The sequence below is a fragment of the Rattus norvegicus genome, chromosome 14 (assembly GCF_036323735.1).
Source record: "Rattus norvegicus strain BN/NHsdMcwi chromosome 14, GRCr8, whole genome shotgun sequence".
In the NCBI taxonomy this organism is placed as follows: Eukaryota; Metazoa; Chordata; class Mammalia; order Rodentia; family Muridae; genus Rattus; species Rattus norvegicus.
This window is the reverse complement of record NC_086032.1, coordinates 84092456-84119556: the sequence shown is the minus strand read 5'-3', so window position 1 is coordinate 84119556 and position 27101 is coordinate 84092456. Positions and strand designations below refer to the sequence as shown.

Below are 27101 nucleotides of genomic sequence, written 5' to 3'. Positions count from 1 at the left end.
CAGGGCAGGATGAGTCATCTGTGGCTTCCTATTCTTCCTGGCCTCCAGCTCTGAGCAACATCAGGCAGCTGCTATGGGATCTCCACTGCCCACAGCCAACAATACTCAAAGCAAATGCCACAGAATGGATGCCAAGCATTTGCCACATATGGGCTCTATACCCTTTCTCTGCTGCATCCTGAGGCCATTTCCCAACCAAGGAAGGCTTTGGAGGTGGTTATGGGCTCACCCAGTCAGAGCAGACTGGCAATCCGGACCTCCATGTTCCTAGCACCATAGTCTTTTCTTTTGGAGACAGGGTCTTGGGATACTACTCAGATTGGCCTGGAACTCGCTATGTAGCCTAGCTACAACCTATTGTCATAGCAATTCTCCTTCCTTAGCCTCCCGAGTGCTGGAATTAAAGGCACACACAGCCACAGAAACCCCTAATTTTCCTGTATGTGAGCATAGTAGACTAGGAGCCAACGTCCAAGTTCATGCTTTGCTCCTCATCTGGGAACAGAAACACAGAAAGGAGTCATATGGAGGGAACGGAGCTGCTCTCGGGTGCTTCCTGAAGTCTGTGCTGGCAGCAGACACAGGAGAATGAGAGACCAGTGGGCCTGGTGCCACCTCACGGGGACTGAATGAGGCGGTCTTTTGGTCTGTGGTTCTGGAGAGAGAGGGAGCCCTCTGCTGGAGGGAGAGGGCCTCAGCCTGAATAGGCAGAAGGAAGCCTGTGTGTGAATCTGCAACTGAGCCCGGGTGCTAAGCACTCCGGACATGAGAGAGTGAGCAGTCTTCACCTGTTCCCACTTCCACCAGGTTTCTGCTCACCTTCACGAAGGTGTTGACAGCCATAATGGCCATGTCAGGCTGACTCTTGGCATAGTTCATCAAGTACAGGTACACCAGCTTCTTTAGCTCCAGGTTGTCTGTCTGCATGCAGTTCACCACATCAGGGAAGAGAGCACTGCAAGATCAAGGGAGCACCAGAAGAGGCTGAAGACTGAGAACAGTGGGCTTTTCAGACATCTAACTGCAGGGTAGGAAAGGGATGACAGGGAGAAGCAGGGGAAAGTTTCTTCATTTGTAAAGAAGGGGCAACAGAAGCTGACTTTGGCTAGGGTTGGGACTTAATGGTAGAGCACTTGCCTAGCACACACAAGGTCCAGGGTTCAATTCCCGTACTGCTCCCCACCTCCAGAAACCCACTTTTCCAGGCCTTTGTGATACTTAAAAGAGCATTCCTGGTGGGCTGGAGAGATGGCTCAGTGGTTAAGAGCATTGACTGCTCTTCCAAGAGGTCCTGAGTTCAATTCCCAGCAACTACATGGTGGCTCACAACCATCTGTAAAGAGATCCGATGCCCTCTTCTGGTGTGTCTGAAGACAGCTACAGTGTACTTATATACAATAAATAAATAAATCTTTAAAAAAAAGAGAGAGAGAGCATTCCTGAAGCTTCTGGTCTTTGCTGAATTGTCATTCTCTGTCCATTCCTTACACTCCATTGGTCCCATATAGAGCATCTCAGGGAAGCAGGGCTGAGGGAACAGTGTGGCACCCACAACGAATCAGCAAGGTATATGGACACATGCTGTGTGCCAGACTTGGTGCTAAGGAGTGGACATACGTCATCTCCTTTAACAGCCCCAGGAGGCCAGCGGTGTGTTCCCATGTCAAATAATTCTGAATTAAGAAATGTCCAACAGTGGTGGTGGTGCATGCCTTTAAAGAATCTTATTAATCTAACACTGACCAGGCAGAATGGCACATTTAATCCCAGCAGAGGCAGGTGGATCTTTAAGTTTGAGGCTAGCCTGGTCTACAGAGTTCCAGGTCAGCCAGGGCTACACAAAGAAGCTCTGTCTTCAACTCACACGACCACCTCCCAAAATGTCAGACAACATGAAGAATCAGATCTATGACCGTTGCTGTACTTGGTAGGACTCTTTCCAACAGGTCCCATAATGGTCCCAGAGTACAGGCCTTGAGATGTGAAACGCACAGATGGGTTTTCTGGAATTTGAGCCATCATCTGTCTTTATTACCAAGAACTAGGAAACAGAACATGAAGGGGGTGCCACACAGGCCAGGTTCCCTCAGAGCTGCAGAGGACAAAGTAACCTGGGAAGATGACACACCAGAAGAACAGAAGCACTGTGGAGAGAGGAAGAGGAAGTGAAGAGTCTGAATGGCTCTCCAGGAGTCATGAGCAGAGCAAGCTCTTTTAAGGAGGAAGAACAAAGCTATTTTCTGTTAGAAAGTGACAGTACTGTTCTAACTGAAGAAAACCTTTTCCTTCTAGAAAGTATGAGACTTAGAGATACCCCATCTTTCAACATATTTTAAAATTACAGTTTATTGAGTGTGGGTGTGCGTGTGTGCACACACTAGGGCACGTGGGCAACAGCACACATGTGGAGGTCAGAGAACAAGTAGTAGTGGACAGCCTTGTGGGTCCTGGGAATTGAACTCAGGTCACCAGGCTTGGTGGTAGACACCTTCACCCCCTGAGGCACCTCATATCCCAGACACCAATCCTTTTACACTCTGTTCTAACAAGGTCTGTGCTAGGGACTCTCCTAGACTGGCTGTAGGAAGGCCTTCCTAAGGTCAGCAATGGCGTGGGCAATCTGTGTGGAAGCCTGGGACAGTGGGGCATTCTGTAAGGTCCAGCTAGGGAGTATCAGAACCTCTGTGGTATGTGCAAGGGACCATGACACACACAGACGACAAAGTCTGGGTTCTGAAAGGCCCAGGTTTGATTTCTCTTTCTGCGTTAGCCGTGTGACTATTTCAGAGTAATTTTCCTCATTGCCTCATTTATTTTGGCAGAAGAAACATCATTGCTCACAATGGGCCGTGTAGAGAACCTGAGAAAATGCATCTGAAGGTTTTCTGTAGATGGGCCAATGAAAATACAGAGCAGTTGTGAAATGAACTGTATCTTCTGGAGACTTCTCAGTTTGACAGGCAGTTTGACACAACCTCATAGGACATGAAGACTGACTAGACCAGGTGCTGAGTGTCAGAACAGAGAACGACAACAAAACATACTTCCTGTTCTCAGGAAAAACAAACAGCCCAGAATGCCCAGCTGTACTGTGCCCATTTTCCTCTGGAGCCTTGGATTCTGCTGCACCCTCTGGGATGCCAGCTGCCCTCTCAACCTAGTCTGCTCCACTCAGTTCTTGTCTGAGCCATTAGCACTTCAGCCTGTCACTCGTGTGCAAACAGAATCCTGTGTTTGTAAATGAGGTTTGTCCAAAGGAGCCAAAGAGCCGACCTGCACCCAAGCTATGAGCCTCAATATTGGTCAGCACCTGGCTGTCACCTGCCTGCTCCTGCATACCTGACATCTTTGCCCACGGTCATTGATGCAATCACTTTCTTTACTGCCTCCTTCTTCTTCTCCTTCTTGTCACTGTTAAGCTCTGCCTTCAACTCGAAGATCTCCCCTGAGGAAAGGAGACAGTCGTGAGCAGTTTACCCCATGCTGTAAGATGACTTTTCACACCAATTCCCCAGAGAACTAGGTGGAGATAGAGAGCAGCTTCAGGCCCTTGGCTTCAGGTAGGACAAGAGACAGGAGTGGTGAGGAGAAATATTAAGGTGATAGGAGCCTGGAGGCCATGTTGGACTGCAGAAACGGGAACCAAGGTGTCGAAGGGCTGCTCAGCTAGACTGCTAAAAATGCACAGCAAGCTCTCCTCAGCCTTCTCATTGCCCCGATTCCCTAAAGGCTGAATGGAGTTGGGGCGCTGGGGTGGGGGTGAGGTGGGGGAGCTGGTTGATCTCACACACAGGCTTTTCCTGTTTTCCCAGAACCCTGAGCTCAAACAGCTTACTCAGGGTTTCACTTCCTCAGCCTGGAGACAGGAATTCAGCCATTCTACAAGGGCTGCAGCATGTAACAAGTTTTGTTCTTAAGAATTTGATGACGTGGAAAAAGGAAATGCAGATGTGTGGTTGTGCCCCATGTCCATGCCATGGACACGGTCAGGACCTGCTAACATGTTAGGTGGCAGACAATTCCTGAGCCTTTCTCTAAGCCCAGCACCACACTAATTTTCTCTGTATTCTCATTTCATATTCGAAACAGCCTGCCTTCCCCCATTTTACAGATGAGCAATGGGGGCTATTCCAGCAGATGAGATGGGCTAAGTTGGAACAGGTTTGTCCCATGCAGACCCTATGTTGTAAACAAATCCCTTTGCTTGCCTGGCCCCGTACGGACACCTGATTGCCTCTCCGACCCTGTTTTCTTGTGTGCTCTCTCCAGACTGGGCAGTGAGTTCTCTCACTCTCAGCTGTAAAGAGCCCATTTCAGCCTGGCCCTCCAGTTTTGCATCAAGGACAGCTGCTGGCATGAACCAGACTGAAGAACCCTACCTTGTGTTAGGTTCTTTTTTGAGTCCCTGGGGGTGGGGTGAGGTGGGGTTGTTTATGTGGGGAAGGGGATGAGAAAGCTCTAAGTAGATTCCTAATGAGAAAAAAGAAAATGAAGGGGTTTGTTTTTCAAAATCATGATCACAAAAGGAAATTAAACAGAGCTGACTAGAGTGGTAAGCCTAAGCAGGGTCTCAGTAAGGACACTGCTCCACAGGCCAGGAGAATCTGCAGATCCTGTGCTTCAGATTTATGAAGCAGCACAGCTTCAGCAACAGTGGCAGCCTTGCCCCTGGACTCCTCCACAGAGACGGCACTGCTTTACTCAGTGTGTGTTGATGGCTGGAGGTCAGTCAAATCTGCCCTAAGAGGCAGACTGCTTCTGAGATACTGCCCTTCTCCAACAGGCCCCACAAGCATCACATAGAGGGCAACCAACTCTCTCTTCCCGAAAGACCACACCCCAGACTGGTGCCGTTGTTTTCACAGAATTGTGATCCTGGTATCCCTAACTCTCTTCAGTCTTTTATTACAATCTTCTTTTAGATGGTCCCTCACTTTAAAAAATGATCCAGAAGCCTGGCGGTAGTGGTGCATGACTTTAATCCCGGCACTTGGGAGGCAGAGGCAGGCAGATCTCTGTGAGTTCAAGGCTAGTCTGATACAGAGCGAGTTACAGGACAGCCAGGGTTAGACAGAGAATCTCTGCCTTGAAAAAGAAAAACAAAGCCTGATCCAGGATGTCAGACTTAGGTTCGAATCTAGCAATGTCTACTTATTTCTCTGTCTCTCAGCCTCTCTCTCTGTCAAGCATCCGGACAGGGCTTCCCATAAACAGGCTAAGCTTGAACTTGATGTGTATCCAAGCATGGCCTCTAACCTCCGATCTTTCTGCCTTTGCCTCCCAAACCTCAGATCCAGCACATGTGGCACAGCTGTCTTACCAAATTAAGCAACAGTGGGACCAGGAAATAAAATACCTGCTGATGGGCAGACTCTGGGACCCAACTCAGTGATTCAACAGGTTGAGTAAGGGCTGGACAGACAGACAGCTGAGTGGTCAAAAGCATTAAAGCATTTTCAGCACTGGGCTTGGACTCCCAGTACCCACGTGGTGGCTCACAACTCTGTGACTCTTGTTGGGAGGATCCAACACCTTCTTCAGCTTCCATAGGCATCCAGCAAAGACAGACAGGCAAAACATCCATACAAACATACAAAAATCTATGTGTACACACACACACACACACACACACACACACTCTCTCTCTCTCTAGCGTGCGCGCGCGCACACACACACACACACACACACACACACACACACACACTTTTTAAAAAAGAAAACTAAGGGGCTGGAGAGATGGCTCAGCGGTTAAGAGCACTGACTGCTCTTCCAGAGGTCCTGAGTTCAAATCCCAGCAACCACATGGTGGCTCACAACCATCTGTAATGAGATCTGATGCCCTCTTCTGGTGTGTCTGAAGACAGCTACAGTGTACGTGTATATAATAAATAAATAAATCTTAAAAAAGAAAAAAGAAAACTAAGATCCCCCCCCCCTTGTCCGCAAGCACTAGAAAGGACAGGTAAGGAAGAGCAGGACAGAGAGGTTAAGGCACACTTGCCAGCCACAACAATTTCCACTATTTCATTAGAAGCAGAAAAGGAATAAACTAACCAAAGACATTAGTCCAGCTTAGTAAACCGCAGTGTAGCAACTTAACTGGCTTAATCCTGGGTCATGAGAACTGCTGGGAAATGCTTATGAGGATGTCCAATGACTAACAGGATAGAAACAGCTGCTACAACATGAAGAATAATGCCCAGAGATAAGACCCAGCCTCCCCCACAGCACGGCTGTTGACAGGGCGTGTACTTTCCACAGGGAGGGGGAATACATTTAACTGTTTTTAAGCCATAGGGAGGAAGACAAAGGCTTCCTCGCATGCCTGGTGTTAATGTTCTTGCCTGGGTTCTAAAAGGAACACTTAGGTCCTTACATCATCAACTCCCATAGTGTCCCCAGACCCCCTCCCACCCTCCCTGTGCTCCCCAACATCTGGGGCATGTAGCATAGGCCTGTGGTGAAACATACAGTACCTTTCTTGGTTGTTGTGAAGTATTTTGAGTCAGTCATTTCGGTCCTTTATCTGTGGCCAGACTCTGCAAGACAGAGAAGAGGGTGGATCACTGCTCTCTTCCATTTCAGTCAGGGCGTGTGCAGGGAGGATGAGAAAGGTCCAGAACACAGGTAGGGGAGATAGCTGCTTATCTTTTTCCCCAGGCAAATGAACTGTTGGGTCGTGGTTGGTCTTATTTTGGGGGGTAATTGGAGGAGTCTATCAATGTTTTGAATGTCCGTATCTTTTGACACAAGTTTCCTTCTAGGAATCTGCCACAGAACAGGAGCCTAAGGTCATCTGGCTTTTTCAGTATCATTATCTGTGACTATACTACTAGAAAAACTTCATGGCTATCAGTAAGCAGACAGTTACAGATAACTACAGCCTAAAGCATAGATTAGAAATACTAATCCCATGCCAGTCAGTCATAGCCCCTCCCCTGTAGAGTTCACTGTGTTTAGAAAGCTCTAAATATCCATTTCAGCTGTGGGCTCAGCTCACCACAGCTCAGGGGCCATCCTCACCTCGGGTATGCACGTGACATTGAGAAATGCAAAGTTTAAGAAGTGAGGGGAGGCTGGAGAGATGGTTCAGGGGTTAAGAGCACTGGCTGCTCTTGCAGGGTACCCCAGACTTGTTTGCCAGCACCCACATGGCAGCTCACAATCACCTCCAGTTCCAGGGGATCCAAACATTCTTCTGGCCTCCACGGACACTGCACACACATGGTGCACATACATGCACTCACTCAGGCACACATATCCCATAAAAAAAATACACAACTATTTAAAATTTGTATGTATGTGTATCAGTGTTGTACCTGCATCTGTATCTGTGTACTACAGAAGTCCCTGGTGCCTGTGGTGGCAAGAGGACATCAGGTCCCTTTTAACTGGAACTGCAAATGGTTGTGAGTCACCATGTGGGTGCAGAGAATCAAACTTGGGTCCTCCAAAAGAACACCTGTACTCTTAACTACTGAGCTATTTCTCCGCCCCCTAAACAAATCTCAAGAAACAAGGGGAGAAGGGTTCTTCTTTCCACAACTTTCTTCAAGTTTCTAAACATCTACTATTATTGCTAGAAGGCTGGACTTTGGCACACTGTGACTACAGTGTTTCTCACAGCTGTCTGGTCAGGTTTTTTGTTTTGTTTTTGTTTTTTTAAATAGTACCCAGCCCAGAAATTGTAGTGCAAAGCACTGTAGAAGTCGGGTGAGAGAAAGCACTGAAGCTCCCACATTCATGTAGCAAGCATTTACTGAGCCTCTACTTTGTACTCAACAGTTCCTCTTGATCAGCAGATGAGAGTAAGGGGAAGTGAGAGGGACACAGGCAAGATGGCTCCACAGGGAAAAGCACTGGCCATGCAAATGTGGTCAGAGCCCTGTCTTCCCTTTCATATGGGGAAGAATTCCTTCAAGAGAGCATCTGCCTAGAGCTCAAGTAGAATTATGATGCCACCCAGCCACCTATAAGCTGTGACCTTGAGCAAGTTATACAGTCTCCTTTCTATAACATGCAGTTAAAAACTGGGGAAATGGGGGCTGGAGAGATGGCTCAGTGGTTAAGAGCACTGGCTGCTCTTCCAGAGGTCCTGAGTTCAATTCCCAGCAACCACATGGTGGCTCACAACCATCTATAACGAGATCTGGTGCCCTCTTCTGGTGTGTCTGAAAACAGCTGCAGTGTACTCACATACATAAAATAAATAAAATTTTAAAAAAAAGAAAAAAAAACTGGGGAAATGGTTCCTTTGATAAAGTGAGGATGTGAGTTCAAATCCCTAGTTCCCATGTAAAAGCAGGGATGCATGACTGTAAGTGGAAGTGGGTGAATCCCAAGTCTAACTCAATTCGGGAGCTCCTGGCTCAGTGAGAGAACCCCTCAAAACTCTATCTCCAAAGATATTTACAATTCATAACAATAGCAAAATTAGTTATGAAGTAGCAACAAAAATAATTTCATGGTTGGGAGTCAACACAACAGGAGGAACTGTATTAAAGGGCTGCAGCATTAGGAAGACTGAGAGTCTCTGCCATAAAATAAAAAAGAGAGGCTTCACTAACAAAGTGTAAAGAAAAAAGACACAATTTGCACTGGAGCTGCGGGGGGTGGGGGGGGGACAGCAGAAAAGATGCTGGAGCTAATGATGTAAGCCTTACATGGGCTTCAGGAAAGATCCAAGCGCTACAGTGTAGCTCTGCTTAGTCCCCACAGCATAGGCCAGGGCTGGAAACAAGGGGAGGGGCATACAGGCTCGCCTCACAGCTGGCATGGCCCACCTTCAGGGTTGTACATAAAACCAGCGTTTATGAACAACAATGCCAAGCAACCAGAGCTTCCAGGGACTAAGCCACTACCTAAAGACTATACATGGACTGACCCTGGACTCTGAACTCATAGGTAGCAATGAATATCCTAGTAAGAGCACCAGTGGAAGGGGAAGCCCTGGGTCCTGCTAAGACTGAACCCCCAGTGAACTAGATTGTTGGGGGGAGGGCGGCAATGGGGGGAGGATGGGGAGGGGAACACCGATAAGAAAGGGGAGGGGGGAGGGGGATGTTTGCCCAGAAACTGGGAAAGGGAATAACACTCGAAATGTATATAAGAAATACTCAAGTTAATAAAAACAAAAAACAAACAAACAAACAAAAAAACAGCGTTTAATTGATAGTTCTTCAAAGAAACATAAAAGGGCCACTGGAGATCCCAGGGACACGTTTACTGACAGCTCAGTTCTGCAATGCCCTGCACTCATTATCAATGGTGATTTACTTACGTGTTCTTTTGCAAGCACACACAGCTACTTTTTTCAGAATAGTAAGGTAAAGAAGACCATGGGCTCCCTGCTGTATCATAAAGACTACATGGTTTAAGAAGTCAGAATTGAGAGCATAACTGCCCAAAGGGTCCAAAACAAGAGAGCCTGTGTTCCTTGTTGAGTCTAAGAGAATGATTAAGGCTACAGCCTGGGGAGCCACAGAATGTAATATCTAAGCCCCTCCAGCATTAAGTCTAGAAGGAAATAGCTAGGCAAGGAGTGCACACCCGTAGCCCTAGCACTTGGGAGGTCAAGAAAGGATGAGAACATAGTATACAGTAAAATCATTTTGTTGCTACTAAAAGCAACAAATAAACAACCTATTAAAAATAAAAATAGGGAGGAAAAACATCAAAAAAACCTACCTCAGATATCCAACTTTACGCTACTGGGATTTTTCTTCTGCAGTGGAGGCCATTAGGGACTTTCCCTCCACTGAAGGCAAAGCATGACATCTAGGAGCCCTAATTCCCAGGACAAAATCTGTCAGGGACAGAGCTGATGCTGTATGTAGCAGGAGAACAAAAGGACAGGAAGGCTTCTCCTTTTGTAGGTAGTTAAGTAGGCAGGCAGGCAGGCAAGCAGGCAGATGGATGATAGATAAATAGAAAAAAAAAGAAAATGGCATACTCTATACCCAGCTCCTTAGAAGGCTGAGGCAAGAACTACTTGAGCACAAAAGTTCAGGGTCAGCCTGTCAAACCAGCATAGGTCTGCAGCCGAGCTTTTGACACATCTTCTTTCATAGTATTAACAACTACCCACAGATCTGAGCTGACCCTGATATGCTAATTTCTGCAGTATCTATTTTGCAGAATCCTCTGCAGAATGCCCAGTGGGACAGATGATACAGAAATTGTGTTCCAAAGAAGTTGATCATGTCCAGAAATTAGAGAAGAAAAGGGATACAGGAAAAGGCAAAAATGATTTGGAAAGTTACTTAAATGTCCAGGCTAAAAATAAAGACACCTTCACTCCACTGTGAAAGCCAGCACCCACGGCTCAAAGATCTGCTGTAGGGTGCTCTGCCTTGTGTCTGCTCTTTAATGAGCTTCCCCACACCAGTGCCAGGTCAGTGCAGGAGAGATCTTGCATTCTCTCTGCAGGAATGGAAAAAAGCAGTTCAGCCCTGAAAGCACTTTCACTTGCAGAAGCCTGGGCAGGCAGCTGTGGCCTGTAGCACATTCCTCTCCCATGAGGCCAAAGGTGCTATGATGTCCTCTGATGCATCTGATCTAGTACACAAACCACATTTAAAAGTTTAAGTAGTCAATTTAGGCAAGAAAAAATATAAAGGTCTGGACTCTGTCTTTGTGAGTGTCAGGGAACATTTTCAAAAGAAGTAGTTAAATTGGGTGTGGTAGTTCACACCTATAATACTAGTTCAGGAAATAGAGGTAAGAGGATTGCCCCGAGTTTGAGGCTAGCCTGGACTACACAGCAAGACTTTTTGTCAATCCAGTAAACAAACAAGGCAGTAATTTGGTAGTAGAAAGCACTCTGGTAGAAAAAGGCAGCACTTGGGGCTGAGATCCCCTCAATTTTAGCATTTAGAAGCTAAGAAATACCTTGAGGTGAGGGCACTCCTGGAATAACTAACTGGTTTGCCCTTCAGGAGCCATTGTCCCACCTCGAGCATGCTGACCCAGACTCTTGATGCCATATGGGTAATACAGCAAATCCTATAACTTCACTTAAAAAACATTATGTATTTATTATTGTTAGGGGATATTGGTGTGTTCCAGGAACACAGCTCAGGTCTTCTGGCTTGGGCAACTGTCTTCCCTTGGAGCCATCTCCATGGTACTCACCTCCCCTTTTAAACACAAAAGCTGAAGAGCAGCAGTTTCCCTTAAGCTCTGCAAGATACCTGCTCGGCCTTGCTGAGAGCCACTGACCACCGCTACAGAGATGGAGGCTGAGAGCTGGAACCAAGGGAAGAAGACGCCTCTCAGAAACGCACCCCATGAAAGTACTTCTAGCAAGGCCAGCAAGATGGCTCAGAGGTTAAAGGCACTCTCAGCTGGATCATCAGAACCCATGTAAAGGTAGATGGAAAGAACACGCATGCGCACACACCATGGCACATGTGTGTGCACACAAACAAATAAATGAAGTTAATTTATTTATTTTATGTATATGTAAGTACACTGTAGCTGTCTTCACACAAACCAGAAGAGGGTATTGGATCCCCAGTACAGATGGTTGTGAGCCACCATGTGGGTGCTGGGAATTGAACTCAGGACCTCTGAAAAAACAGTCAGTGCTCTTAACCACCAAGCCATCTTTCCAGCACCCTAAATTTAAATTTAAAAACACGAAATATAAACTGTTTTAAATTAATAAAATGAATTTAAATCTATAAGGAAAATTTTAAATGAACTTTTCTCTAAAGACTCAAAATTGTTGGGGTTTATCAAGCTTGGCAGCAGTCTTTACCTCCTGAGCCATTACACTGGCCCATTTTGTTTCCACATTTAAAAATGTATGGAGCTGGGGTTGGGGATTTAGCTCAGTGGTAGAGCGCTTGCCTAGGAAGCGCAAGGCCCTGGGTTCGGTCCCCAGCTCCGAAAAAAAGAACCACAAAAAAAAAAAAAATGTATGGAACTGCTGATTTATGTAGCTCACATACTTCTTCTAACAGGAGACAGCATGAGACTGAAGTCAGTGACGAGCTCACATGCAGATGCGAGCCAAGGGGTAAGAGAAGTGCCTCAGCAGAACAGCAGGAACTAACACTCAGGGAACCCTGCGTGTGATCCTCAGCAACAAACCAACCAACCAACCAAACAGAATAAACGTGAGCACCGTGAGCATCATGGGATGTCCTGTGGATAAGGCTGCAGAGTAGGAAAGTGCCTCTGTTATGGTGGGACCAGTCAGTCGGAGGACACTGGCTACAGTGGGGCTGGAAGCTCCCTGCATGTGATGGGGATTATCTGTGTCCTGATGTATCTGGCACACTGCAGCTAAGGGCTGAGCACGCCACTTGCTATAACATTAAAAACCATTTCTTAGTTGGATGTGGTGGCACACACCTTTAATCCTGGCATTTGGGAGGCAAGGGCAGGAAGATCTCTTTAGGTTTGAGGCCAGACTGGCAGCCTGGTCTACAAAGCAAATTCCAGGTCAGGGTCACAAAGACCCTATCATAAACAAAAAACAAACCAGATAGACAGATAGATAGATAGATAGATAGATAGATAGATGGATGGATGGATGGATGGATGGATGGATGGATGGATAGATGGGAGGGAGGGAGGGAGGGAAGGAAGGAACGGGAAGGAAACTATTTGGGGTCAGTTAGATGGATCATCAGATAAATATACTTGTCACCAAATCTGACAACCTTAGTTGCATCCTGAACCACAAAAAGGGAAAGAAGCTATCTGTGCAGGTTGTCCTTGGACATCTATTAATGCACTATATTAAAGAAAAAGTAAGAAAAAGCCAGGTGGTGGTATCCCATACCTTTCCCAGTCAGCCTGGTCTACAAAGGGAGTTTCGGACAGCCACGGCTACACAGAGAAACCCTGTCTGGAAAAAACAAAACAAAACAACAACAAAACCAGTAAGAATCAATGTTGGAAAGAAAGGGGTAGACCAGATTAAAATCCAGGGGGAGAAAAGCCTTTCTGTATGGCATAAAAGCTAGCCTTAAAGGTCCAATTATAAACAGTCAGTTGTCCTGCGTGACCAAAACATAATAATAATAAAAAAAAGAGGCAAATTTTAATCTCACAAAAATTGTCATTACATTGATGACAAAGGCAAAATACAGAACTGAAGCAGGAACAGTGGCACATGGGGCACCCAGGCCTTGGGAAACAAGATGGACAGTGAGTCTGAGGCCAGTCTAGGGCTGCATAACAAGACCTTGTCACAAAACAAACAAAACCCACCGATACAGAGAGAAGAATGGAGAGTCAGGTATGTAGACAGTTTACCAAATGTAAGAATTATTTGTAAGAATTATTATATTCCTAGTCCTAATAGAAGAGACACAGAAACTGAAATTACAGTCAAATGCTATTGATCAGCTACTGGACTGATAAAGACCCAAAAGACTGATAAGACTCCATAAATGTAGGAAATAAGGACCCTCCTGTGGTGTCAACAAGAGTCTTTTACAACTCCTAGGTTGGCAGTAGCTTTCAAAACTGTAAATTCTACCTGCCTGTGCCTCTGAGTGCTGGGATTAAAAGAACGTTCCACTGTCTCCAGCTAAACATGATTTTTAAAAAGTCTTATGTGTATGCCTCCATGCATGTATGTATGTGCACCCTGTGCATGCCTGGTGTCTGCAGGAGACAGGGGAAGGCATGGGATCCCCTGGAGCTGGAGTTACAGGTAGCTGGGATCGCACTGTGGGACCCAAGTCCCCTGAAGATCAGCCATTGCTCTTAACCACCGAGACATCTGTCCAGCCCAGCTTTCGTCATAACTGTTAAGACAGTCACTGAAACGCAGAAAGTTCAGTACACAGTGTGCTAGTGTCGCTATTTTGAACCAATAGTGATGAAATGCAAGTGTCTTTCAAGTTTGCAAGTGTATCCATTGTCCTTAAAAGGACAGAACAGTTATCAGTGGTTCCTTCCAGAAAGGAGGCTGGGTGACTAAGGAATGGGGTGAGATGGCCTCTCTCGCCCTTTGCTCTAACTTGGAAACTCTGTGCTGTGTGCACACATCACCTGCTCTAACATAATGCAGCTTAGATGGTTGGAACATTTCTCCCTAACACTGGCTCATCAACATGTCAGTCTGCAGCCTCAGCTTTAACTCTCCTGCCCCACACAGCTTCCTACCTAACCAGAGGGACACAGGCCTCCTGGTTAGACTCACACATAACTCCAAACCCTCCAGAGCCTTCCCCATGCCTCTACTTTAAGATCTGTTCTGTTTAACGTTGTCAACCCAGTGCCTGGCACTGTGCCTGGCACATTCTGGGAGCTCACCAAATGTTGGCCGGCTCAATGAATGAAAAGGCAGGTTCCCAAGGAAGCTACAAGACCAAGGGCTCACGACAAACCGAACTCTGTGACAAGCACCAGACAGACCAGGAACAGAAGGCTTTGTAGTTAACCCTCAACAGATAGCAAGGCTGAATCAATGCCAAGATGGCTGCCAGAAGTCTGGCTTCACTGTGAACAGGTGTGCAGCTTTGGAGACAACTCTCCTGACTCTGGCCTCACATTCTCCAATTGTCAAAGAAGTTTGGACCCCCTCCCCCAACATGTACAACTGGTGAAGGTGGAACCTGAACGACAGAAGGAAGGCTGGGGACCAGATCCTGACACATCCAACTAAGCCCCAGGTTTCCCTCCTCACCGGGGCCCAGGCAGCCCACAGTTCAGTGCAGAGTTTGAAAACCAGTCATATAACAGACTCCTCCCACATTTCAAATGTTCTGGTTTGCCACGCAATGAAGGCACCATTTCCCCACCAGTGGATGTTCTGGTGTCAAATAAAAGGAAGCAGAATGGGACTGCTGTAATGCATGTGACATCTTTCTAAGGGGAAGGTTCAACATGCAGCCAGGCAGAGCCTTATTAATTTTTCCATTAATTTAGGGTTTGTACATTTATTTGTCTATTCAGGGGAATGTGCATGCAAAAGAGGACATCTTGCAGGAGCTGGTTCTCTCCCTCCACCATGTGGACGCTAGGAACTGAACTCAGTGCCTTTACCATCTCACAGGTCCTGTCTGAATTTTTGAGACAGGATTTCTATGTTTTGCTTTGTTTTGGTCAACTTGACACAAACCTAAACATATCTAAGAGGTGGGCCTGAGAAAATGGCTTCCCCCAGATTGTCTGTAGACAAGTCTGTAGGGCATCTTACTAATGGTTGGTGTGGGAGGGCCCACCCCTGGGCAGGTGGTCCCGGGGTAGAAGAAAGCAGGCTAAGTAGTAAGCCAGTAAGCAGCACTCCTCTGTGGCTTCTGCTTCAGTTTCTGCTCTAACTTCCTTTACAATGGACTGTGGTATGGAGTTGTAAACTGAAATAAAACCTTTCCTCCCCAAGCTGCTTCTGGTCACGGGGTTTTATCATGACAGCAACAGAAAAGTAACTAAGAAGTAGGACTTTATTATGTAGGTCAGGCTAGCCTCAAACTCATGATCCTTTCTCCTTAGCTGACGGACAGGATTACAGGTCTGTACCATCATGCTCAGTTTATTAAGTCTTCAGGAGGAAGGAACACCATAACACTCTGAGGAGGAAAGTGGCCACCGACGTCTGCACTGAGAAGCTTTGAGGATGGCAAGTACATGCGTTGAACGCTGAGGACACTGGGCGAGTTAAAGAGGGAGCTGATCAGCAAAGCAAACATGAGAACAATTTAAGTCTGCCTCAGGTGCCAGCGCCACCTCTGACGGCATGGATATGCAGGCAGGAAAACTGACCTCTGAAGGTCTCTGCTGGAGCTCTAACTGTTCAATCCTTTCCTGATACAGCTGCTCAGAAACCTGCCATACAGACACACAGACCTCAGGGACAGCCAGGAGTCAGTCAGAATGGACACAGAGCTCCGTCCATACCTGCAATTCTAGTTCTTGGAAGCCGAGGAACAAGGATCATGAGTTCCAGGTCAGCCTGGATTCCCTCCTGAGACCCTGTCTCAGAAAAAGAAAAGGGGAAAGGCTAAGAGGGAATGAAAAGAGCTTTCTTCAGCCAAGAAGAAAGCTTAGCTGCTAAAGCTCTTGCCAAGCAATCATGAGGCCTGAGTTCTCCAGAACTCAGGTAAGAAAGCTGGAGATCCACTGTGACCACCAGGCGGCTCCCTGGGACTTACTAACCAGCCACACTAGACTAATGAGAGGAGTTCCAGCCAGGGTGAAACTATCTCAAAGATCCAGATTGCTAAAGCTGAGAAACAGCACTTCCAAGTTGACCTCCGGCCTCTACAAGCATGTGACTGTATCCACACACTCAGCCAGCACAGCCAGAAACAAGCACAATGGAGGGGAGGGGCTAGAGTGTGGTTGCCCTTTCTCCTTCACCTAAGACAAGAGCTGCACACCTGGCAGCTGTCTCAAAAAGAGAGATTGGCTTATCTCACCAGTGTCTCCACAGCGCCATGCCCGGCCCAACTGTGACCCTCCCCCACAAGGCCAAGTAGGAGTCCAGGCACTTCTCCCTCTGACAATCTTTCGTCTTATTTGGTGTGGTGACTGAATCCCGTGCCATTCCTACAAAGCAAACACTCTACCCAGGAGCTACTGACACCCTCCGCCCCACAGTCTTTTTTAAAGGAAAAGGTTCCTCACACGTAAGCACAAACGTTCATTTTAAAGACAGGGAAACAGGTAAGGCCAACTCCAAGACCAAAAGGTAAGTCATCAGTGGAGAAACCACTTTGGATGTCTCTCTGAGACACCGTAGTCGCCAGACTCATACAAACAGGCTCTTTAAAGTCAGCTCAGCAACTATGAGAAAATGTTCCATGTCCTTCAGGCTTGGCATGAAATGCAGAACAAAGTCGGTAACAGACAGACACCACAGCACACAACTTTAAATTTAGTCCTCATGGGGCTGGTAAGACGGCTCAGCTGGTAAAGGTGCTTGCCACCAAGCCTGATGACCTGAGCTGCCTCCCAGGACCCACATGGTAGAGAGAAAGAAAAAACCCTGTAAGTTGTCCTCTGACTTCCTTCCGCACACTATATAATAAAAGAATATCAATTAAAAACTCCACCTTCCTAATATCTGTGAAGAAGATTTTAACAATAGCACAGGCTCACAGATAAGGAGAACAGAGGCCAAGTGAGGTTAAGGCTTTTGTTTGGAGTCACACAGCTAGAGAACAGTGGAGCCGACACTCTAACTCTGTCTTGTGAGGAGGTCACATATCCCATTCAGTCCAGGGAGGTAAATGCTCTTCTTTGAAGGAAACCCTGGTAGAACTGCATACACCTCAAGCTAAAGGCTACAGGGTATATACAGGCTGCCACATAGCCCGGCAGAATTCCTCAGATGCTGAACAGCAGGTAAGTTCAGGCCCCACCCACCTACTGAAACAGCAGGTTTGGTAACAGGCTAGTAAAAGCCTGTCTGGAGAAGCTTGCCAAGGAGTCTCTTGGGATTTGGATGACATCTGATTAATCAAAGCAATCTCTTGAGGCTCATCGTAATTACAAGCTTCAAAATGAAAAGGACGCAAAGGTAGGAAAGCACCACACGCAAGCAAAGGTCCATCAGCCTCAGGAGCCTCACTCAGGTGTCAGCTTCCCGGTAATCTACCAACAGCCACATTCCTCTGGGTTAAACCAAACCAAACCAACCGACCACACAATCCTGCCAGGCAGGTGATGGACACACCTTTGAGCCCAGCACTCAGGAGGCAGAAGCAGGTGGATTTCTGTGAGTTGCAGGACAGCCAGAGCTACATATTGAAATCCAATTTTTGAAAACAAAACAAAACTAATAATAATAAATATTAAAACAAAGTAAAAAAAACTCGTTAGGATTTCTTTGAGACAATACTAAATTAAAATAAGAAGAAAGAAACCAGAGAGCACAGAACAAGGCTTATTACAATCTCTGCTCCCCACAAAGGGAAGTCTTTCTGGAGAGCTGTGGCCATCCACTCAGCAGGCAGTGGAGCGTCTTCCACTGCAGACCTGGACTATGCCCACATGGGAGCTGTATACAGTAGGCCAAAGGTAGAATTGCAGGGGACAGGAGAATGATCCTGCCCTTTAGAAAGTCGGAACCAAAGCTCCGAGGGGACCCCGAGATGGATGGAGCATCAGGGAAGTTCTCAAAGATGAAGGGAAGACTAGGCAGCTGTGGAAGATGGCTGACAAGAAGAATGCTCCCTCGACAGACTCCAGTGTAACAAGGCTGGGACCTGAGAACAGCGGGGCTGCCAATGCTGCTAGAAACAGGCTTCCGCCAGCTTTACTGTCATAGTAATCACTTAAAACAAGGGCCAGGACGTCAACAGAGAGCACCATGTTCAAGCCTGAAGAAGAAGCCCATGGATTAAGGAGTCAGTGGCCACCACTGAGCCACATACAGTGACTCGAGCTTGGGAAGTAGAGCCAAGAAGAATGGGGTTTGAGGCCTGGGCTGGGCTACACAGCAAGACCACATCACAAAACAAAGCCATGGGAGAAGAGGGAACCATGAGACTAGAGGAGGAAGTAAAGGTTCAGGGATGGCATGGGAGGCCAGTGAGGGGGACTCTGCCAGCAGAAGACACAAAAGTCTTGTCAAATATCAAGTGGCATCTGCCCCTGCCCGGCAATGCCACCTCCTAGAGATTTTCTTCCCCTGCATGTTAGGAACTCCCACTCTGCTTTCTCCTCTGACCCTACTGGCCATGCCTTCTCCTTTGCTTTGCCTCTTCCTCCTCTCCGTGCACAGGAGAGCTCTGAGGGGCGCATGCCCGATCCTCTCCCCTTCTCCTTGTACACTATTTCACCTCTGGAGATCTCACCCATACTCTGACAACTCACACTTCATACCTCTGGTCCCAACCTCTCACTTCAACTCCCAGTTCAACTAGCCAAGGAATCAAGCAAAGAGGTACCCAGCACACACTGGTAACTAATGCTCAACTCTTGGGGAAACTTCATGTTTTGTAAACCAGTCTCAAACTACTGGTGACTACTGGTGACTACTGTGAAATGGAAAATGCCAGAGCACCAAGCTCATTTCACAGCCAGTAAGTGGAAGGGTAAACATAAAAGGATCAGAGAGAAGACATGGTGCAGAGTAGACGACCCGGTGGCAACATCTCAAATGGGGAAATGGGCTGAGATGAGAGCTCAGTGGCAAAGCATTCGGTTAGCATGCACAAGCCAGAGGTTTGATCCATCCTCAGGACCACAAAGAATGAATTAATTAAAAATACATACTTGTGGTAGTTTGAGTGTATAGGCTTAGATGGTTGAATGCTTGTCCACAGTTGGGAAGGATTAGGAGATATGGCCTTGTTAGAGGAGGTTTGTCACCTGGCTTTGAGGTTTCAAAAGCCCATACCATTTCCAATTAGCACTCTCTAGACTCTCTAGTGTTCTCTCTCCTCCCCCCCTCTCTCTCACGCTTGAGGATCAGATGTGAGCTCTCAGCTACTGCTCAAGCCCCATGCCTGCCTTCTGCCATGCTTCCCACCATGATGGTCAGGACTCAAACCCTTTCAAATGCTGAGTCCCAGATTAAATGCTTTCTTTCGTAAATTGCCTTGGTCAAGGTGTTTCTTCACAGTACTAGAAAAGTAACTAAGACAATAATAAAGTGGAGGAGAGACGTACATGTTCAGTTCTTCAGTGAGGCAGGCCATTACCTGCTCCTACAGGTTCAGACTGAACATATCCTAAGAGGCGGGGACTGTGCCATGGACTGCAACGAGAGCACCGCCAGGTCCTCGAGGATCTCAGACCGTCAGGCCCTCATAGTCTCTGTACTTGCTAATCCTACCAGGATTATCCTCTCCTGCCCTTCAAATCTCAGCTTAGATGGCATCACTTTAAAGACACATTCCCTGCATCCACCACTTAAGAAGGTCCTTATATGCTATTCTCCAGTATTTCTACACATGTGCACACATTCGCCATGCAGCTACCCTGACCTGGAAGCTGTTTACCTGCACTGAAGGAAAGAGAAATCTTGCAGACAAGCAAGATTAAGATTAGAACAAAAACAACAAAACACAGAGCTGGCAAAGAAAGACAAACAGCCAGACGGCCAGACAGCCAACCAGAAAGAAAGAAAGAAAGAAAGAAAGAAAGAAAGAAAGAAAGAAAGAAGGGAGGGAGGGAGGGAAGGGGGGAGGGAGGGAGGGAGGGAGGGAGGGAGGGAGGGAGGGAGGGAAGGAGGGAGGGAGGGAGGGAAAGGAGGCCAGCAAGCACGGAGCAGGACAGAAGGTTGAAATTTAACTAATGGCCACTGAAGGCCCTCTTGAGGTGAAGAATCTTTGGAAAACATCAGCCAAACCAAAGGAACAGCTGGGGCTAGGTTTGGGGTGCAGTAACAGAGCAGAAGCTCAGCAAACATGAGATCCCGGGTACCACGTCCACCATGAGCAGAAGTGAGGGTGCACCTGGTGTGTCTGAGGAGTGTGGAGGATGGGCAATGAAGACACACGGAGGGGACTGGGCACTGAGTGTCAGAAGAACAGCTTACATCACTGAAAGAATGCAGTTTACCCTGCTGTAGTGGAATCCTGACACAGGTATCCATGTGTATCTTAGATGCTAGGTGTCCATTTTAACAGGCCCTGGCTGCCATGGCTTCTGTTTTCCTCACATCTTACTAGTTTTGTAATTATGACATTTGTTTTCTGCTTCCAATTTGTTTCTCCCCCAAGAGAAAGTAATGCTATACGGCAGAAACTAGATCTGGCTTATTTACCTACTGGTACATCACAGTGACAGACTCTAGTGGGTCTCAAAAAACAATGAATCAATGAATCAATGAATGCATGCATGCTAGACTTAGAAGTCTCTGTTGTGGGGTAGGGGATTTAGCTCAGTGGTAGAGCGCTTGCCTAGCAAGCGCAAGGCCCTGGGTTCGGTACCCAGCTCCAAAAAAAAAGAAAAAAAAAAAAAAAAAAGAATTCTCTGTTGTCAGAATCCTAACACCAAGCACTTCAACTGTTCAACATGAAGACAGAAGCAGACCCAACAGCTAGCTACACAAAAACTCCTTCCATCTCAAAGAGCTTAAGACCAAAAAGCAAGTAGGATGTAGGTCAGAGTGTAGGCTGCCCAAGTCTACTCCTGTGTGTGACAATGCAGGGAAGGACTTACAACGGACACCAGAGCACGGGCTCTAAAGCTGTTGAGGTCAGTGAGATGGCTCTGTGGGCAACAGTCTTTGACCAATAGCCTAAGTTGAGCCCTGAGGGGGACCCTGATAGTGGTGGAAGAGAACCCACTCCCAAAAGTTGTCTTCTGGTTCTCACAGGCTATGGCAACGATGTCACTGAACCCACACAAATAAATAAATGTAATTAAAGGTTTTTAAGGGGTCTTGGAGAGACAGCTCTGTGGATTAAAGGCATTTGCTGCTCTTGCAGAGGACCCAGGTTCGGTTCTCAATATCCACATGGCAGCTCACAACTGTTTGTAACTCTAGTTCTAGGAGACCTGTTGTCTACTCTGCTCTCCAAGGGCACCAAACTCTCACATGCCATGCACACGTGTGCGCAGGGAGCTTACATATACATAACATAACTTTTGAAAAAGCTTGTGAGAACTGGGAATATAGGTGGGGGTGGTCTACTTCCTTGGTGTGTAAGGCCAAGGTTTATCCCCTAGTACTAAAAAATAAAACACAAGAGAAGGAGCCCCGTGGGCAGAGACACTCGTTGCTAAGGCTGACAAACCTGCGTGCAATCCCTGGAACTGAGCTCCCGTGGCAGAAGGAGAGCGCCAGGTCCTGGGAGATGTCTTTTTTTTTTTTTTTTTTTTGGTTCTTTTTTTTGGAGCTGGGGATCGAACCCAGGGCCTTGCGCTTCCTAGGCAAGCGCTCTACCACTGAGCTAAATCCCCAACCCCCTGGGAGATGTCTTTTACCATGCACACACACATACAGAAGGTAAAATAAGAGATGTTGAAGTATGACCTCCCCATTCTATCATCCTCTCAATTCTGTCATCTTCCGATGTACTAAGAGGATCAGATCAGAACCTGGGAAGATCAGAGTGACAATGGTATCCTAACTAGAGGACTCTGGACCTTCCGTAGTCAACCAGCTACACTAACCCTTAAAATAGTTGGAGATCATCCTATTAGAGGTCCAGCCCAAGGTTGAAGACACAAGGGAACCTCAAACCTGGAACCACAGTCAAGCTCTGGCCCCACTAGCTAACAGGATGCATCCTGGAAATAGAGGTTAACAAAGATAAAACAGGTCAGCACACGCGGAATCCAGCCCGCTTTCGGTAACCATCAGCCAACACTCCTGAAGGTTTGCCATCTCCCTGCTCCCAGAACTCGGCTCAGGCACTCTGCTGACTGGGAACAGCAATGGACGCTTGAAGCACGTAAGTCCCTCTAACAGCCACACTTCCCCTATCCCACTGCGATGGCATGAGGACGCACAGACCATCACCCGGAACCCTCACGACGCCATGGGCTATCCATCCATTTGATCTTTCCCCACTTTTCAAACATTGCCCGTGCGCCATGTACCTCGCTAGACGCTGAAGGCGCACAGTTCAGACAATGCTTGCTAAGGATTAAGAGATCTTTACTAAGAAGGCAGCCAAGCAGGCAGACAATTACATTCACGGTGATCACTGCCACAGGACACGAGAGGGGCAGCCAGCTCAGGCCTCTGCAAGACGGGGATGATGAGCAAATGGCAAGCACCAGGCAGCAGTCCAGCAAAGGAGGCCATAAGAGTAGCCCGGGCGAGAGTAGCAGGAGTGGGCTGTGCAGACGGACGAGCACAGATGGAAGACGGAGCACAGGAGCAGCTTGCAGAGGTGGCAGTGTCTAATATGACCAGAAGGCCAAGGAGTAGAATGGGAAGCTGAAGATGGAGAACCAGCAGAAGTCAGAGCCTGGAAGGCTTGGAGGCTATGCTGAAAAGTTAGCTTCCACTGAGGGAGAGGAGGAACCACTGACAGATTTCCAAGGAGGATTTTTTTTAATATTTTTTTATTTATTGGTTTTGGTTTTTGAGACAGGGTTTCTCTGTGCAGCTCTGACTGTCCTGGAATTCATTCTGTAGACTAAGCTGGCTTCAAGCTCACAGATCTGCTTGCTTCTGCCTCCCAAGTACTGGGATTAACTTAAGTTAAAATCATGCGCCACGAAATCTAGCTAAGTAGTAATTTTTTTTTTAATTTCCCCAATTTTCTCCCTACAGTATTTTTTTTCTCTCTATGTAAACTGATAAAAAAATCAGGAAAGAAAGAAAGGAAGGAAGGAAGGAGGGAAGGAAGGAAGGAAGGAAGGAGCAAATAAATCCCTTCTGGTTATGAAAATCTCAGCAGCATATCTTAGGAAAAAAGACCTGTTGAGAAACAGAAGTGCCTTCAAGGACCAAGTACCCCTCAACCGTCTGAAGCACAGCAGACTATAAAGCCTACCCAAACCATGCCTGCTTCCTGTCAGCGCTGCAGGCTTTGGGGGAAGTGAGCAGTCAGACATGAGAAGATGAAAAGTCCAGCCCCAGCCCCAGCTGGACCCACAATAAACTGTTCTCAAACTCTTTTTGAGAAGTGAGGAGAGCAGGAGTGGTATTCAAAGCATTTAAAGGTCTAACTGGAGAAGAAAGCAGTAACCTCACGGGGCAGACAGCCTTTTCCAGACGCAGGCCCCAACAGGTACCATGGCTTCAGGTCAATAGTAATATGCTCTGCAAGATATCCTCATGCAACACCTACAGACGGGAGGCCTCCCAGTGTCTTCTTATGACTATTCCGAGACAAGGTCTTTTTATGTAGCCATGGTTGGAACACACCATGTAGATCAATCACATGGGCCTCTTCCCACCTCAGCTTCACAAGTGCTGGCTGGGGTTAGTCATGGACCACCATGTCTCCCCAAAACCCTTATTTCTCTTGATGCTGGCAACAGGAACCAGCTTTGCAAACGCCAGGGAAGTGCTCTACCACTTTATCTACATATTTTATTAGGCTAGAAACCCAGTTGAAATGAGTTATCCAGGTCACACAGCTAGGAAGCTGCTGACCTGGGGCTAGAGCCAGCAGCTGACTGGCAGGAGTCAGAGTGCTCATTCCACTGGCCCTCTGAGCCCCTCAAACTACCCGGTGTGAAGCTTCAGTCAACCCACACTCATCAGATGATCTCTACAGAGACACTGAAAGTCTGATTCTCTGGGATCAGCTAAGCCCTCTTGACAGTTCCTAAGAGAGGCAAAGGAGTCTGGTGGGCTGGATTCAGGACAGAGTGCCAGGGCTCTGTTTATGTCCCTAAGAGTTGCTCTGTCTTCAATTATCCCTTGGAAGGATAGGATAAGGTGACACTATTAAGTTTCTGTGAATTCAATGGAACTGAGCTCATGACTGACAGACAGACAGACAGGACAGGACAGAAAAGCTGGGTGTGGTAGTTCAGTTCTGTAATCAATCCTAGAACTTGGGAGACTGAGACAAGAGGGGTGCTATGAATTCAAGACACAACGAGATCCTGGCCAGACTGGGCCAGAGTGAGACTGGCTTTAAAAAAAAAAGGGGGTTGGGGTGGGGAGCAGAGGGAGATAGCTGGTTTCTGGAGGGGAAACCTGGAACAGGGATAACATTTGAGATGTAAATTTTAAACAAATCCAATAAAGGAAAAAAGAAGAGGTAATTAATTAAACATTTTGGCTTGCGACTTTTTTCAAAAGCACAAGGAAACCTTCACAGGCTTATCACAGTTCCCTGCACTCAAGAGGAAGTAGGAAGACTGTAAGTCTCTTTTGTGTTGCTGTCAGGGAAACTAAGGCAAGCCGAGCAAGGAAATGTCTACAAAGGAGGAGAACCTCACCCTTCAGCCACCAAGTGACCTTCCCATCTCCCAGGCAGACTACTCATTCCCAGCACCCTGACAGGTCAAAGCCCCTCTGAACCGAGGACCAAATGATCCCCTAAGAGGTCCTGTTGTCCCCCTCTTTACTGCAAAAGGAAAAAAAAAAAGCGCAAACGGGATGAAGGGAAAGTCTGAATATTAGTGTCATGAATAGCCCATTTGGTGTCTTATAGTTCCCAAGAGTCAGGAAAACCTTCAGCCTCTTGCCCTGACAGCAACAACCTGCGACCGACAGCCTCCTAACGAAAGTGAACCAAACGCTCCTCATGAACATCAGACCAGACAAGAGTAGAGAAGGCGGCATCCTGACATCAATCCAAACAATATCATGGCGACAATATATGAAAGCACTCTGAGACCCCAAACCAGCTCCAGGTGCCTTTGTCCCTTCGCTTTTACGGTTCTGGAGACCTGCATAGGAAGTCTGGCTTTGCCTCTACTATTCGAATGACCTTCCATGTGTGATTTAACCTCCTGTGTCTCTGTGTCCTCAGGAGTAAAGGGTAAAGCAATGGTAGCTACCTTACAGGGGCTGCTGTGAGCTCAGTACACAAAGTGCTTAGCACATAGCTTCGAAGTCACTGGATAACCACTGACAGACACTGTTGTGTTAGCACTAGTACAAGTGTCTCCATTCTGTCAACGTGTCCCTGATGATCCAAAGGACCAGGGGCTGGCGGCATAAGGCCATTTCTAGATTTTTGCCCCATTCTGGGGGCGGTGGCCAAGAGATAAGGCCCTGAACGAGGAAACCTCAGGTTGGCCAAGGAGGGGAAAAGCAGAGCGCAGGAGAGGCCTAAGTCCAGGAGTCTCTCCAGCCGTCCTCTTCAAACAGGACTGCGGACCTGAGATGACCGGTTGACGCCGGGCCGCCAAGCCGCCGTGAATGAATGAACACGCAGCCCTTTCACTTTCGCCCACTCGCAGCTCGTACCTCTCCAGCGTAGCGTCCTCTCCGTGACCTCTGACCTCGCAGACCCCTCACCTCGAACCCCTTCAGTTTTCCACCTATCTCGCTGGGTTTCCTTTTTCCTCACCCACAAATCCAAACGGCTCCTGGTGCCGCGGCTCGGCTCGCTTCAGCAGCAAAATGTCCGCAGCCTCCTCCTCCCTCTCCGCCGGTGCGTCGCAGCAGCAGCAGCCGGCCGCTCCAAGCCCCACCGCTGTCACCTGCCGAGCGGAAGTGAGCAGCCAGCGCGCGGAACTTCCGGTGGACGCACACCCCGGGGGCGGGGTCAAGGGTGCAACCCGGCGGGAGGGGCTGGAGACCTGTTGGGCGGAGCCTGTGTGGGAAGGGCGGAGCCTCGGCAGAGCCGGCCTTTGTGAGGATTGAGGGCCTGGGCCCGCCAGGCGGCAAAGGCAATATGGGGTGTCCTTGCTCAAAATCCTTGTTCAGGCTCCCTCTCAAGCACCATGGGATCGAAAGGGTCTTGGAAGACTCTTGGAAGTCCAACTCTTTCTAAGTTACAGATGGGGAAACTGAGGCCAACATCAAAGTGGAAAGTCAAAACCGGAGCTATAAATCTGATCAGAGGCCAGCCAGACTGCGCCTTTCTGCTAGGAAAAAGTTAGACTTTTTCTGCTGTCCTTGGTAAAATTCATTGTACTAGGAGGCAAAACATATGCTACATCTAAGACTTTTCATGCGGGGTTGGGGATTTAGCTCAGTGGGGGTTGGGGATTTAGCTCAGTGGTAGAGCGCTTGCCTAGCAAGCAAAAGGCCCTGGGTTCGGTCCTCAGCTCAAAAAAAAAAAAAAAGATTTTCATGCAAGGGAGTATAGCTAGTCCCTTTGGCCGGGACCTCAACTGACACAGCCATTTCATTCCTGACTTTGGTCTTGTTAATTTTCTCTTTCTAATAGATAACTTGTGTTCATCCCCTTTAAGACATTATAAAACCTCTATTCTAACATTTTTATTAAACCAATAATATCTGCATTGCAGAGAAAAAATATGTTAGTAAGAGAAAAGAAGACCAAAAAAACCCCATGTAGGTAGGCTCCTGAGACAATCACTTTTTTTTTTTTTTTTTTTTTTTGGTTTTTTTTTTTTTCGGAGCTGGGGACCGAACCCAGGGCCTTGCGATTCCTAGGTAAGCGCTCTACCACTGAGCTAAATCCCCAGCCCCGAGACAATCACTTTTTAACACTTGGTTATCCTCCTAGATGTGATATGTCTGACTTTTTTATTTTATTATTTGTGTGTTTGTTATTGTTTTTGAGACAGGATCTTGTTATGTAACCCAAGCCAGTCCCAGTGTTCAGATCACAGTAACGCACTACCATGTC

At 47.3% G+C, this 27101-nt stretch overlaps 1 protein-coding gene and 1 long non-coding RNA gene across 7 annotated transcripts in view; one reads left to right on the top strand and one right to left on the bottom strand.

Annotated features, from left to right (window-relative positions):
- Positions 1-26028, bottom strand: part of Ap1b1 (adaptor related protein complex 1 subunit beta 1) — a 51307-nt gene extending 25279 nt beyond the window's left edge. For 2 of the 6 annotated variants that reach the window (XM_063273008.1, XM_039091797.2), the window contains exons 1-4: positions 25851-26009; positions 6477-6539; positions 3340-3445; positions 820-955 (exon numbers count right to left, since the gene is read on the bottom strand). In XM_063273008.1, coding sequence (XP_063129078.1) covers positions 820-955; positions 3340-3445; positions 6477-6513 — 279 coding nt within the window. In that variant the 5' untranslated portion in view covers positions 6514-6539; positions 25851-26009. Of the gene's footprint in view, positions 1-819; positions 956-3339; positions 3446-6476; positions 6540-12793; positions 12860-25747 lie in introns of all 6 variants that reach the window. The other 4 variants (XM_063273010.1, XM_063273009.1, NM_001308298.1 and 1 more) reach the window with 4 other exon arrangements.
- Positions 6138-12345, top strand: LOC134481867 (uncharacterized). Its single transcript, XR_010057734.1, has 2 exons — positions 6138-6627; positions 11967-12345. It is a non-coding gene; the product is annotated as an uncharacterized LOC134481867 (long non-coding RNA).
- Positions 26029-27101: the final 1073 nt, after the last annotated feature.